Source organism: Arvicola amphibius, chromosome 11, assembly GCF_903992535.2.
Source record: "Arvicola amphibius chromosome 11, mArvAmp1.2, whole genome shotgun sequence".
Classification (NCBI taxonomy): domain Eukaryota; kingdom Metazoa; phylum Chordata; class Mammalia; order Rodentia; family Cricetidae; genus Arvicola; species Arvicola amphibius.
Window position 1 is genome coordinate 62195260 of NC_052057.2, and position 16042 is coordinate 62211301.

General features: G+C 39.7%; 1 protein-coding gene across 2 annotated transcripts in view; it reads right to left on the minus strand.

Annotated features, from left to right (window-relative positions):
• Window positions 1-9979: 9979 nt before the first annotated feature.
• Window positions 9980-16042, minus strand: part of Zbtb10 (zinc finger and BTB domain containing 10) — a 33376-nt gene continuing 27313 nt past the window's right edge. The window contains exons 4-6 of one of the 2 annotated variants that reach the window (XM_038348102.1): window positions 13999-14175; window positions 13643-13815; window positions 9980-13181 (exon numbers count right to left, since the gene is read on the minus strand). In XM_038348102.1, coding sequence (XP_038204030.1) covers window positions 12876-13181; window positions 13643-13815; window positions 13999-14175 — 656 coding nt within the window. In that variant the 3' untranslated portion in view covers window positions 9980-12875. Of the gene's footprint in view, window positions 13182-13642; window positions 13816-13971; window positions 14176-16042 lie in introns of both variants that reach the window. The other variant, XM_038348101.1, reaches the window with a different exon arrangement.

A 16042-nucleotide genomic window follows, 5' to 3' on the forward strand; every position in this document is an offset into this window, starting at 1 on the left:
CTATATAAACAAACAAGTAAATAAATAATCACCAGCGATCAATTCCAAGAGTTAGTTAAAGAGCTAAAATAGAAATCCCAAGGTGAAGACAGAAAATGTATGGAAGACACACTGGGCTCTAATACAGAGGGAAAAGGAGATGCTGAAACAATTACTTCAAAACTTAAAATTCATACACATAAACTTCAAAAATTCAGGCTTGCAATCCTTGCACTTGGGAGGTGCAAGCAAGAAGGTCAAGAGTTCAAGGTCATCTTTGACTAGTTTGAGGCCTAAGATATATAAGATTCTGTCTTCAAAACAAAAATAAGACCAATAAAACAAAACAAAACAAACAAACAAACAAAAACCTCCTCCCCCAAACTAAAACCCTCAAACTTCCAGACTTGATATCTCTTCTTTCTGGAAACGCCAGCACTACCAAGACAGGGGGACTGCCCATAGTTCCAGGCCAGTCACGGCCATACAGTGAGACCCCATTCAAACAAAAGTCACATTATAAGTAACTTATGTAGATTATTTACAGAAATTATTCGTATAGACACAATGTACATACATATAAATTTAGATAAATATTTACTGATGAAAAATAACATGTTTCTACAAGGCTAAAGAAATACAGTTGTTAGCAATAGTATTCTCATGCCAAGTAGTCTGAAGAGTGAAAGAATTAGGCTTCAACTAGTCACCAAATTTACCTGCTGAATGGAAGTAAAGCCAGTTCATATCTAACTGTGGCTTAATTCTGAAACCTTCCTGATCACATTTGCGAGTCAGAAACTTTGACTTTTAATTTTCTTTTCATAGTGTGCCTCAATAGATCTCACGTATTCTCGCCCAGTGAATGAGAGAGCCACATTCATGAAACTGTTCCTTCTTAGAGATCTTTTGCTGACCTTTATCCCTGAAATAGAAAGGCCATAAACATATGCTACCTCCTAATCATTAATCCCAGGGGGAAAGATCTTAAAATTACTATGATAAGGCTCAGTTGCATGGAAAATTAGTTTTTAGTTTCAATTGCTTAAAACGTTTCTTTATACACAGTTAAACTTTGGTTCCCTTGAGGGCTTGTATTTAAAAATAAAACTGATGATCTTGTTAGGACATCTAAAATGCCAGCTACTGGCGCTGGAGAGACAGTTCAGCAGGTAAGAGCACTGGCCACTCTTTCAAAGGACCTGAATTGCTTTCCAGCACCCATGAGACAGCTCACAACGGTCTGCAACTCCAGTTCCAGGGCCCCAGTGCCCTCTGTTGGTCTCTGTGGGCACTGAATGCACACTCTCATACATAATATAGGCAAAACCCCATAAAATAAAATAAATAGATCCTTCCCCCAAAGTGTTTTTGAATGACAGATACTCCCTAAATGAATTATGCCAATAAAGGCAGTAAGAAATGTATTTTTTAAAATGGTGTATCAAGGCTGGGCAGTGGCCAGCGAAAGCCCCAGAAACCCTTGAAAAGCTCTCTCAAAGCTCACCACCAGTTCACCCACTCTGCATACTGAACATTTCTTTTTTTTTGTAAGAAAATTTTTAAACTTTTTTATTATATAATTTTACAAATTTTCACCTCCTCCCATTTCCCTTTCCTTTCCCCATCCTCCCTCCCCCTCCCTCTCCAGTCCAAGGAGCAGTTAGGGTTCCCTGCTCTGTGGGAAGTCCAAGTTCCTCCCCCATTCATCCAGGTCTAGGAAGGTGAGGATCCAAACAGACTAGGTTCCCACAAAGCCAGTACATGCAGTAGATCAAAACCCAGTGCCATTGTCCTTGGCTTCTCAGTCAGCCATCCTTGTCAACCACATTCAGAGAGTCCGGTTTGATCACATGCTCCATCCTTCCCAGTCCAGTTGGCCTTGGTGAGCTCCCATTAGATCAGTCCCATTGTCTCGGTGAATGGACCCACCCCTCATGGTTCTGACTTCCTTCTTCATGTTCTCCCTCCTCCTGCTCCTCATTTGGACCTTGGGAGCTCAGTCCAGTGCTGCAATGTGGGTCTCTGTCTCTATCTCCATCCAATGCTAGATAAAGGTTCTATGGTGATATGCAAGATAATTATCAGTGTGGCTATAGTAAAGGGCCAGTTCAGGCTCCCTCTCCTCAGCTGCTCAAGGAGCAAGCTGGGGACATCTCCTTGGATGCCTGGGAACCCATCTAGAGTAATATCTCTTGCCTACCTTCAAATGGCTCCCTTAATTAAGATATATACTTCCCTGATTCCATATCCACTCTTCCTCCATCCCAACTGTCCCATTCCCCCAAGCTCTCCCCATCCTCCCCTTCTCACTTCTCTCTCCCCATCTCCCCTTACTCCCATCCCAACCCCACCCCAAGCTCTCAATTTTTGCCTGGCAATCTTGTCTACTTCCAATATCCAGGAGGATAACTACATCTATCACCATGCACAAAACTCAAGTCCAGATGGATTAAAGATCTCAATATCAATCTGAACACTCTGAAACTGATAGAAGAGAAAGTGGGAAAGAGTCTACAACATATAGGCACAGGAGACCACTTCCTATGTATAACCCCAGTAGCACAGATAAGGGCAACATTGAATAAATGGGACCTCCTAAAACTGATAAGCTTCTGCAAAGCAAAGGACACTGTCAATAAGACAAAAAGGCAACCTACTGATTGGGAGAAGATCTTCACCAACCCCACAACAGACAAAGGTCTGATCTCCAAAATATATAGAGAGCTCAAGAAACTAGACTTTAAAATGCTAATTAACCCAATTAAAAAATGTGGTACTGATCTGAACAGAGAATTCTCAACTGAAGAAGTTCAAATGGCCAACGGACACTTAAGTTCACACTCAACCTCCTTAGCGATCAGGGAAATGCATATTAAAACAACTTTGAGCCGGGCGGTGGTGGCACACGCCTTTAATCCCAGCACTCGGGAGGCAGAGGCAGGCGGATCTCTGTGAGTTCGAGGCCAGCCTGGTCTACAAGAGCTAGGTCCAGGACAGGCTCTAAAAAAGCTGCAGAGAAACCCTGTCTCGAAAAATCAAAAAAAAAAAAAAAAAAAAAAAAAAACCTTTGAGATACCATCTAACACCTGTCAGAATTTGGCTAAAATCAAAAACACCAATGATAGCCTTTGCTGGAGAGGATGTTGAGTAAGGGGTACACTCATCCACTGCTGGTGGGAATGCAAACTTGTGCAACCACTTTGGAAATCAGTGTGGCGATTTCTCAGGAAATTCGGGATCAACCTACCCCAGGATCCAGCAATACCACTCCTGGGAATTTACCCAAGAGATGTCCTATCATACTACAAAAGCATTTGTTCAACTATGTTCATAGCAGCATTATTTGTAATAGCCAGATCCTGGAAACAACCTAGATGCCCCTCAATGGAAGAATGGATGAAGAAAGTGTGGAATATATACGCATTAGAGTACTACTCAGCGGTAAAAAAACAATGACATCTTGAATTTTGCATGCAAATGGATGAAAATAGAAAACACCATCCTGAGTGAGGTAACCCAGACCCAAAAAGATGAATATGGTATGTACTCGCTCGTTAGTGGATTCTAGCCATAGAATTGAGCATATATTTCATGATCCTAGAGAAGCTCGATAGGAAGGTGAACACACTGAACATGTCTAAAAGCTACATTCCTTCACACTCCTTTATTTGGCCCCACAGAATTGGCAGTGCCTGCTTGGTTTGGTGCTGTATACCTGTAATCCCAGTTACTCTGGAGGCCGAGGCATGAGGATCTAGGTTGAAGAATTTGAGGCCACCCTGAGACCCACTACAAGGCAGAACAGAAAACCCCTGCTGTTCCTTTCTGTGGTGTTTGTTTTCGGTTCCACAGTGGTTAATCTCTTCAGAGTTTAGAAAGATTTAGATGACACCACGTATTGCCATTTGGTACACACAGGATCCTGAGGCATCACCCTCATTTAGGCAATAGTTGCTGAGTTTCTGCTGGCTGTTGTTAAATGAACTGATAATTGCATGGCAAAGTTACTTTTAGAAAAACTACCCATCTTTGGCTGGGGAATGTGGCTTCATTGCCAGAATGCTTGCTTAATATGCATGGAGCCCCGGATTTGATTTCTAACACTACATAAAGCCAGGCATGTTTGTGCACAGCTGTATCCAGCACTAAAAGTGGAGGCAGGAGGGCCTAACATGCTCAAGGGGCAGTGTAGCAGATTCGAAGCCACCCTGGCGTGCCTAGCTGAGTTCACCACGAGTCTCTGTAATTGTAAGGGGAAGGACGCTGGGAAGCCCCCGTGGACCAGCAGCCTCTGTTCAGACTCCTAAGCACTTGCATCTCCGAGTGCCCCACTGCTTCTCATTTTAACCCCAGTCTTCAGTAATTCCTCCTCCAGCTGAGTCAAGTAAGAATCAGCCTTCTTAGAGCTCACCCAGTAATTCTTCCTCCCATTTCCAGAAGTCTTTATTGGAGGCGATGTTTTCTCGTGTGTGTAACTAGACTCAGAAAGGAGGAAGAAGGTACCATGTATTTAAGGTACGCTTGGGGTCTTAGCAGTTCATGGCACCTAGGAAATAATTCTGTTCTGTGTAAGGAACCCATGCTCGACTGTCCTTGTTCAGTAATAATTTAGGCTTCACTTTGAGCCTGAGATTTGAATAGTTAATATGAAAAACTAGAAGTTGGGTGGTGGTGGCACACGCCTTTAATCCCAGTACCTGGGAGGCAGAGGCAGAGGCAGGCAGATCTTGTGAGTTCAAGAACAGCCTGGTTTACAGAGTGAGTTCTGGGACAGCCAAGGATACACAGAGAACCCGTTTCGATAAATAACAAAAAGAATTTTGCTGGGTGGCGGTGGCGCATGCCTTTAATCCCAGCACTAGGGAGGCAGAGGCAGGCGGATCTCTGTGAGTTCGAGGCCAGCCTGGTCTACAAGAGCCAGTTCCAGGACAGGCTCCAAAGCTACAGAGAAACCCTGTCTCGAAAAACCAAATAATAATAATAATAATAATAATAATAATAATAATAATAGGTTTAATGCAGTATAATCCTAATACAAATTTGATTAATAAATTCCTTCTAGAATATATATATATATATATATATATATATATATATATATATATATATATAACAGATGATGAGAAGTTTCTTTTTCTTTAGTTGCATTTCAGGTCATAATTCTAGAAGAAATGAGACTTGTAATTCTAGCACTCAAGAGGCCGAGGCAGAATTGCCACTGGTTCTGGGACAGCCTGAGCTAACAGGGAATTCCAGGCCAGATGTGCTATAGTGAGATCCTGTCCTAGCGATCAATGCGATAGAATGTGACAACCATGTGAATGTTCCTAAGTAAGATTCTCACCAAGCTCTGAATGAGTTTCTGAATTTGAAATATTTGTGATTTCTCTCTTGGGAACCAGGCTGTCAAGACAAGGAAACACACTGGACATCAGGATACAGAACCATTGGATTCCTACTGAGGTCTCACTGCTTACTCAGTGCTGAAAGTGTCACTCTCTTCCCACTGCAGACTTCCAACTCCAGAAAGGAAGGACTTTCACTAACAATGGTGTCAGTTAAGAAGGCATGGCATTCTTCAGTGTATCAAAGGGAGAAGACATACTGATCTGGAGAAAACTGGCTCTCTGCCTAGGCTACAGGTATCTATCTGCTCACGGCTATGGCTGGGTCTAGGCTGCTGGTTGGAGTGATCTCATGGCCTGAGATTCATTGCCTGTTTCTTTAAAACAAGTTTGTTAGTACCTACACTGATCAGAATCCTGACTTAAAAGCAAAATATGTACATCTGTGCACGTATTCACACTGATGATTGGAATTGATTAAATATGGTATTAAGGGATACCACACACAGAAACAGTAAAAAAAAAAAGGGGGGGGAGGGACAAACAACACAGTGAGTGTGGTGGGCACACCTGTAATCCTAGCGCTATGGAGGATCACGATGAATCCCAGACTAGCTTGAACTCGCAGACTAGCTACAGCTGCACAGCAAGACCTGGTCTCACAGAGTTTTTAAGTACTGGGAGCTGACTGCAGAAAGAGCTGACTCCACTAAGTTGTCTCTGACTTTCATTATGGACCACAGCATTCGTGCACATATAACATCATCAAAAACACTGGCATAGAGAGGGATGCTACTAAGCTCCATCTTAACTTTCACTTGCTATGTCTCTCATATGATTAAGAACGACAAGCTCCAATATTCCTGTTCACAAATACAAAACACTGGCAACTAGAGTATCTGGTTAAATGGTCTTGCAGCAAATGGCTAATCTTTTTAAGCATTCTAAGTGTTGAAGATAGTGTACCACGAATGTTGTCTGCTGAAGGTTAAGTCTGGACCCTTCACATTGAAGTATGGTCGTCTGCTTGTTAGGAAAAGAGGCCTGAAGGCTCAAAGTGTCACCGCATTTCACAACTGGCAACACGACCAATGGAACAGTTTGACACAAATACTGAAATGAGGTCTCAGGTGCTCTGGGCCCCCAAACTCTACAATGTCACTGGAATACTTTCTGAACCCATTCCTGTTGTCTTGAAACTGTTTTATATTGTTCTCAGTAACTGTTATGGTGTGCCAGAATATCAGTCCTGTTCCTCACTGAGACCTAACAGATACCTAAATTATCTTGAAAGGTCAGTTTAATTGCTCATTTAAGACTGACCATATTGTGGCCGGGCGGTGGTGGCGCATGCCTTTAATCCCAGCACTCGGGAGGCAGAGGCAGGCGGATCTCTGTGAGTTCGAGGCCAGCCTGGTCTACAAGTGCTAGGTCCAGGACAGGCTCTAAAAAAGCTGCAGAGAAACTGTCTTGAAAAACCAAAAAAAAAAAAAAAAAAAAAAAAAAAAAACTGACCATATTGTGAAGAAACTGGATTATACCTGTTGGCAGGAGAGATACATACAGTAGGACATCATGCTGTTAGGAGCAGCATGACAAGCTTTGCCATGCGTCAGCCCCATCACCCAAGAGCTGGGTTAGGTGTGCCTGGAGCCTAGTTCCTTGCTTCAGATTCCTTCTGTTGATTCTAGTACCTCCAGCATATACTAACTTTAGAGTGATAACTAAGCTCTAAAACTGAAGACTTCTGTTTTGACTGCCCTGATCTGGTATTTAGATCAGGCTGGCCTCAACCTCACAGATCTTCCTGTTTCTGCCTTCAGGATACTGGAAATAAAGTCATGGAGCCACTATGCTAAGCTCAATTCTAAAACCAATTAGTTATATATAAATACAGTAATTCTCTCTGCCAGTTCTCAAACGTTGGGCTACCACTATTTATAGCGAAAAGCTTACACAGCATTTTTTCCATAAGGCAAGGCTAATTTGTAGGTCCTTTTACAAATTATGTGTCAAAACAAGCTTCTTTAAATATCTGCATACATATAGTAAAGCTTTTCAGCAATTCTACTTCATGTACTAAGCAAGGAGATGAACTGTCGGCAACTACGATGCCCCAAACCTTTAAAAAGTAACAAGGCAGGAATGCTTGCTAATACTGCTTTAGCCAAGATGACTGTCAACTAATCTTTTATCCACCTAGAACATTCAGTGGTGGAATTCCAACCCCCAAGCAGCCCCATTTTGTCTTTGGAAAACTCAAAACTCGTAATTTGTTCTTGGTACCACATGGAACACACCCTAATTCTGTACCTGACAGCTCACTGTGACATATGCTACATGCCCTCTCCTTCAGAGGAGGCAACTTCAACTCCCTTCTCTAGTAAAGTGGAGTCAAGTGGATACTCCGAGCCCCTCTTCTACTCATTCAGGAAGTTAGGTGCAGTGGATGACAGCAGCAATTCTAGCATTCAGAGGCTGGGGTTAGCCTAAACTACAGCAAGGTCCATACAGTAGTAAGGAGGGAAGGAGGCAACTTAAACTGTGTATGCATTCTCTACATAAAAAAATTTCAGCCGGGCGGTGGTGGCGCTCGCCTTTAATCCCAGCACTCGGGAGGCAGAGGCAGGCGGATCTCTGTGAGTTCGAGACCAGCCTGGTCTACAAGAGCTAGTTCCAGGACAGGCTCCAAAGCCACAGAGAAACCCTATCTCGAAAAACCAAAAAAAAAAAAAAAACAAAGACTTGAAACTTGTAATCTTATATATTTACTTGCAATCAATTTGTCTAATATACAGTGTATATGTGGTAGTGCTTCAGCTTTGACTTCCACCCACTTCCAAGAGCATTCACAATGTGAATCACAGGGAACTTTCCACATTCTCTAAGTCCTCTAAGTCTTCTGAAAGGCAAGTGTAACAAATACAAATCACTGCTGTGATGGGTGAGAGCAGCCCAGCAAGGAGGGCTGGAGGTAGTCTTGTTTATGCACCTTCATATAAAAAACAGAAAAACCTCAGATTCTACAATCCGAACCTGTAAAGTCCAAGTACAGAGATATTTGAATGTCCCAAGTTTACAAAGGTGTTCCCCTTACCCAATTACTCTAAACTAGCACACCTGCAAATAAATCAGAATTAAATACCAATAAAATTCACAAAGCCAGAAGCAGTTTAGTGCTCACAAGTTTATATTTTAAGTTGATATTCTTGTGTATTTCCTAAATACACAGACAGACAGATTTTGGAGGTTTACATACATGTCTCAGGACACTTATATTAGGTAGGTAAATTACATAAAAAAAAGTTGGTCTTTGTAAAAGATCTTCCCAGAGAGCTTTCACAAACAGCAGGCAGAAGAAAGTGTTCTGTTTACAGTGTTTAAGATGCTGATTCTCCCACATCATAATGGCCTCAATCATCCCTTTCATAAATCCCAAATTTCATTCTTCATACTTAGTGTATTCCAAATTTAGTACCCCAATATTCTAAAATTCAGGGCTAGAAAACATCTTTGAAAGTGTGCTTATCCCTAAAATGTTTTAAATGACCTTGTTCAAGTTCACTTGAAGCCTGGGATACAGCAGGGAAGGGACAAAATAAATAATCCTATTTCAAACCCTAAATTGATTAAGAAAACATCTGTTAGTTCAAACTGTGTAGATTAGGTACCATAGTTAAGCTTAAGGATCTGGGTGACTGAACGGCACAAAAGCTGAGGCTTACATCTAGTTCTTCAGATTAAAAAACCATCCTTTTATAAAGTGAAAGGGTCACAGCTCACTAATGATGCCAACTACAGTGAGGTGTTTAAGTCAAAGTGACGAGAGCTACCAGAAGGAACGTGTGGTAGGAAGCTTACTGGGGGCAGACAGGATACAAAATTCCTAACACAGCCATTTTATAGGGAGAATATAAATTTACAAAAAAGCTGTTTTATGGGGCAAATAGAGCCCCCTAAAAGAGCCAGGGCTTCCAAAGCAGACCTGACCAAACCCAGATCTGGTAAGCTGTAGTAGTTAGGCAAGTGTCTGATTTCTCTGAGCCTTTATCTGTAAAATAGAATAGCACCTACTTTAGAGTCTAGAAAAAAATAAGGCAGACAACACAAAAGTATAGGCATACCAAAAAGGCGTGGGAGCTTGAGTCATGAATCTGAGAAGTGATTCTAACCCTCTATGCTACCTGCTCAGAGAAGGCTAAGGTCCCGGGCTTGTCGCTGCTTTCCCACATTCACACTCGAGCCATCCTTGGGCCCCTGAAAGTCCCAATCCTTTAACTCCCTTTCTACTGGCTTTCATTAATTTTGTTTTTGGCTCACGTCTACTATTAAACTACTTAGTGTGCTTGAGTACTCTGTGAATGGCAATAATTAACTCACTCTTCATTGGGATGACTCAACCTAAGCCAGATAGTGTTTTTTGCCCCCAAAGTAAAAACTACTGGTTACTGTCCTGTTAACCCTTCCAATACTGCACACCCTCAAGATCCTGATCACTAGGGCACTAAAATTTAGCAGCTTGTCTAAGAAATAATAACCATGACAAATGAGGGACCATATGGGAAGTGTGTCTGGGAAAAATAACACATGATCTGAATTTATGACATGGTATTGCCACTGTGGAATATGAAAGTGTATGCTCTTCCCCTTCATTAAAATTAAAAACTCTAAAAATATTTTATTTAAAATATAAATTACAAGAAAAACTTCACCAAATGTACAACATAACTCTGTCAGACTTCCAGACAAAATCATGAGTATCCAATCCATTACCTTTCTGAGACCAATCAAAAGTTCTTAAGCAATTTATCAACTTCCTGAAGTTGTATTGTCAGAAAAAGGAATATACTTAAAAAAATAGAAACGTCCAGTAGTATACCTTAGTACTAAAACTATTTTTTAAAAAAGATCTCGAAGGGAAAAAAGCGATCCCTCAAGACCATGAAACAAAATAACTTAGGCAGTCAGCAAGTAGAAAAATCTGTCAATTCTGTTCTGGTAAAGTGTTTACTTCAAAGAAACTTATATAGGCTGAGGCAAATATATATTCAAGAGTATAAACATTTTTTCCTTTGGATTACCTAAAAACAAACTTTTTAAAGTATATTTCAGATGACTAAAAATATAGCCAAATTTGTCACAACACGACATAAAAGGCAATGGACAATTATAGAATATTTTAAATTAACAGTAATAAGTCATCTACATCAAACCTGTTTCCAACTAAAATCAAAACAAAAGCACAACAATCCCGTAGTGTACCAATGTGTATTTCAATTTACTGTATGCAATCTAACAAAAATTTGGTCATAATTTACCAGATATACATAAATGATTTAAGTAATAAAAGAAATTCTGTTTCAAGATAAGATCTTATCTTGAGTAAAATAAAGTACATTAAGGATGTAAAGCCAAGTCCAGTTTCTATGCAATAAGTGAACTACTGTCTAATAAAGCAGATTTAGGTGATTTTTTTAAATATATATATTTGCTCTTTAATATATATTTATATATAGACAGATCTACCAATTGTAAACTATGGTTTATTTTAAAGGAAGGGGATAAATGGGATGAAGGAAATCTTTATGCTATACTTACATATTCACAAAGCAGAACATTTTACGTTTAAAATACTTTTTCATTCATAATATTTCTGCCCAACTATGTCTACTTTGGACTTTACTAGAGTTACATTTTACTCATTTGTTTCAAACACTGAGAATAAGGTATACTCTTCATTTTAAACAAAACTCAAACCAGAACTAGTCTTCTGCCAGGCTCCCAGGTGTGCAGAGACTACCATACAGTTGAGGGCCATGGGGGCATCTCACAATGGAACACTAACATTTCATCTCTCATCTAGCCACACAGAAAGTCACTGACCAGTATCAAACCATCATTCTACTGAAATCAGAGGCAATGATCAAGCTTGTCTCTTTAAATGGAAATCAACTTTTCAACTTTGACCAGACGGAGCACCAAAAAGATTGTGTCTGTCAAAGCAGCTCTGTGGTTTCTTCCACACAACTGGCCCAATTTAGTTACTTGATATAAAATAGGAAAATATACTCAATTTGTATTTAAAAGAAAGTTGAAAATACGCTGTCTCTCACTCTTCTCTATTATACAATATGCTCCTGATCCATGTCGTTATGTTAGCACGTAGAACGCTGCTCAGAGTTCCACTGTCAGCTAGTTCATGTCACCAGGCAAAATAAATCTAACAATTTCAACTCAATGAATCACTCTTTTGGCTCCTGAAGAATTTAGATAATGGAACAATAAAGGCTCTCAACATTTTATTTGTAATATTTCTGCAGATTATTGAATCACGGTGACTATAAAGATTTCATCAAGGTATGGTGACTTTAAGGAATGGAAAAATAAATTATCAGCCACAACTTATATCATTCAACAATATCCCGGTAAGTATGAAACAAAAGAGAATGCACAGTTTGGGTTAATTTTAATGATTTAAAAAAAAAAGGGCACAGGGGGAAAAAACCTGATATTTCACTTATTTTGCATAACAAGCTAACCAAACTGGACATGGATGATAAATTATAAAACAAATCATTTTATGTATTTTTCTATGACTTTTCTTCAATTAGACTTCTGTATTTCAAATAAGGCTGAGGTATAGTACACTGGCAAAATTTAAGAGGCAAACAAGAATAGTGCCAAAGTAACAGATACCCAAAACCAAAAACCATGTCAGAAAACATCATATAGTAACCATTTATCGAATTAGAGCAGCAGGAGAAAGTCACTTCTAAGTCATCATCATTTTAGTGGTTTATGTCAGCTTCACCACGGCAACGTCATAACATCATTCTTCATTTGTGCAGGGGGAAAATCCGTGTCAAAGTGGAAGGGAGGAAGGGGAGTCAGTTCATTCCAATAAATTACCTCTCCAGTTCTTATAAACATGCCTATCAGCACAGAATTCAGAAATAATATCTAAGACTAGAAGAGACTTGGTTTAAGTTATAAAGCAAATAAAATGAAAAAAAATACAAGAAAATAGAACCAATGGGGTTGAAAAAGCCCCTCACTGAAAATCTGTATTAAAAAAAATAAAATTAATAAAATAAAAATAGAAACAAAACTCTACTAGTACAAACTAGCCTGAGTGGTTTGATTGACAGAGTGATTGGGTCAACTGTCACTGTACTTCCATAAGTGGATTTTCTTCATTCATGTTACAGTAGTACATGAATGTAACCTCTAGAAAGGACAAGTACTATATTTTCATAGAACCCAAATAGTTAACTGTATATCCTATAAATAAAAAATATTTTACTTTGATAACTGACTGAATGTGGGGACTCCATGTATCCAACCACATGGTTGTTTGCTGTACAGTCCTGTGCAAATATAAAAAAAATTTTTTTTTTTTGCTATAAGGCTTTAACCCTACAGTTTTTCACAGCAACGTAACTACCATCCAGCATGTACCATATTTTGCAAGCCTTCAAGTTCAACAATCCAAATTGTCGATTCATAGTATGTCCAAATGCAGCATTCTTGAGGAATATAGTAGGTCAGTTAAGCATCCAGAGACATACAAACATCTCCTGATTCATCCCACCGAGATGCATCGTTCTGATCTTCCCCATTCTCAGCCAGCTCTTCATCAGGCTCTCCTCCTTCATTCTCCTCGTACTCTTCATCCCGAGGGAACTCTGCATCCTGTCCCTGATCTACACCTTCTTGCCCTCCTGGCTGTGACTTATCTGCACAGTCCATACAGACTCCGTAGCGTCGAGATCCATGTCTTATTCCAACACTGGCTGCTAACATGAAGATCTTCTTACACACCATGCATTTGTATTTCTTATCCTTTTTATGCACCTAATTGGGAGAAAAACCCAAAATTAGGATAGTATAAAGAACACATTTGAGCCATCCAAATTAAGCCATACATTTAGTAATAAAAGGATAGTTAATGACGAATATTTTCTAGATGAAGGATACTATCAGTTCAAAACAATTGTTTAAAGCAACTTAACTATTCTTCTTTAAACTTGCGAATAAGGGGCTGGAGAGATGGCTCAGAGGTTAAGAGCATTGCCTGCTCTTCCAAAGGTCCTGAGTTCAATTCCCAGCAACCACATGGTGGCTCACAACCATCTATAATGGGATCTGGTGCCCTCTTCTGGCCTTCAGGCATACACACAGAGAGAATATTGTATACATAATAAATAAATAAATAAATAAATAAATAAATAAATAAATAAATAAATAAATAAACTTGCGAATAAAATGCTAGAAACATCCCTGCCGTAAAAGCCCTCATCTCCATGATCACTCACCAGGGAATGTCTTTTTACATGTTCTCTTCTAGTAAACAGCTTCCCACAAATGTCACAGCTAAACGATCTCACTCCAGTATGAATGAGCAAGTGTCTTTTTAGTGTTCGTCTGTATTTGGCTACATAGGTACAGTGAGGGCATTTTAACTTGTTCATGATTAGAGATGAGTCACCTTAAAGGAAGAAAAGTACTGTTTAATGCATATACACTTTTAAACAGAAACCTTGTATCAATGCTTCTGTGCTTAGCCATAACAGCAGTAGCTGTTAACACAGCTATTTATTTTTCAAAACTCAGAATGTGCAAGCTTTTAAATATTAAAAATTACCATTTTGTATTTGTTGGTAATACTTGCCATTTTCCCACGTTTCTTGTTTGGGCCAAGACTCTGGCAATAATCCATACTTGAAATCATTTGAAGCACCTGGTAACAATCCATATTTGAAATCATTTGAAGTACTTGGTAGTAATCCATACTTGAAGTCATTTGAAGTGCTAGGCATCACACCATACTTGAAATCATGGGATGCTCCTAGAGTAATTGAGAAGGGATTTTGAGGAAATGGTTAGGGGAAGTCTGTTATCCCTTAATTAGAGCCCAAGAAAATAAAATACAATTATAAGAACAATGATAGCTTTCTAATAGACACTAAATAAAGCTCCGTGTGCTGGCTCGCTCACACCTGTGCTCCTAGGACATAAGGCTGAGACAGGCCAGGAGTTCAGGGCCAAACTTGGATACACTGTGAATTTGGAGTCAGATATGGTCACATAGAAGATCCTGTCCTAAAAACTATCCGATTCCCTCACCCCGTCTTCACTCCAAAACCTAAATAAAAACAACAGGTCTTGGATTCAATTCCCATACTAAAACAATATAAATAAAATTCTTGAACCTCCAAAAGTGCAAGCTTAATAACAACAAAAGCCTAGTCCTGTAAAAACCTGACAAACACAGAGTCAAGAATTACCTCTTTCTGGATTCAATTACATTTTAAATATACATATAATTTATTGGGTCAAAGAAATTCTTCTGTATACAGAATCAACAGTTTTTGCCCTCGATCCAACCAATCATCAATTCTAAAATGTGATTCTTTCTCGGTGGTTTCAACTTGCTACCCAGTTCCCACTCAGTCACAGCATTTCCCTTTGAGACATGTTTTATGCAGTCCAGGCTGGCCTTGAACTGAGCAGCCTCCTGCCTTCACTTCCCAAAAGCACCACACCTGTCAGCCATTCTTTATAAAATCACAATGCTTGGGAGGCTGAGGCAAGATGATACAAAAAGCCAGACTAATAAGAGAAAGACCCTGTTTCAAAAATAAGATCAAACCCAACAGACTAATTCAGAGCCTGTGAAGAATCAGGGCTACCCATCTAACTCACTTTCAATACCAGATCAAAGACTAATCTGATGGATGGAGCCTCTTTGGGCTGCTCCATTCAGACATAAGGACCTCTGGGAGGTTTCTCCATGTGTGGTAAATAGGCACTTTTAACTCTGACTTCCCTGAAACATTCCTTTTTAATATAGACATGCACAGAACATGTAGTAATAGCATAGGCAGAACATCTCTAACCTAAAAACCCAAACAACCTCAAATGTTCACAAATCTAGAATGCTTTTAGAACATCGTATGCTCAAAAAACTTTCAGACAAGGTGCTGGAGAGATGGCTCAGTGGTTAAGCGCACTGACTGTTCTTCCAGAGGACCCAGGTTCAATTCCCAGTACTCACATGGCAGCTTATAACTGTAACTCCAGGTCTTAGGGATCTGACACCTTCACACCAACAAACCAATGCACGTAAAATAAAGTTAGAATTAAAAAAACTTTCAGACTTTGGAGCATTTTCAAGCTTTTAGATGAGAGATGTCAACCTATCAGTAAAGGCCATGTATCAAAATACTTCAAAATCCGAAAAGACTCCAACATTTTAAAAACATCTGGTCCCAAGCACTTTGATAATAAAAATATCCCATAAGCTTCTTTATTTCATAAAAAAAATCAAATTTCCACTTACATATTGTACTGTAAAAAAAATTTCAGGCAGTGGTGGTGCACGCCTTTAACCCCAGCACTCAGGAGGCAGAGGCGGGCGGATCTCTGAGTTTAAGGCCAGCCTGGTCTACAAAGTGAGTTCCAGGACAGGGACCAAAGCTACAAAAAACTAGAGCAAATATATTTTCTTTGGTAAAAGAATATATAAGTTTTTTAAAAAAAACTTTGTGGGATGATTTTTTAAAATGTACTACATAGCTTTATACACACCCACAGGAGAGGGAGAGGGAGGGGGGAGAAAGAGAGAGAGAGAGGGAGAGGGAGAGAGAGAGAGAGAGAGAGAGAGGGAGAGAGAGAGAGAGAGAGAGAGTGAGTTCCTGGACAGCCAAGGCCAT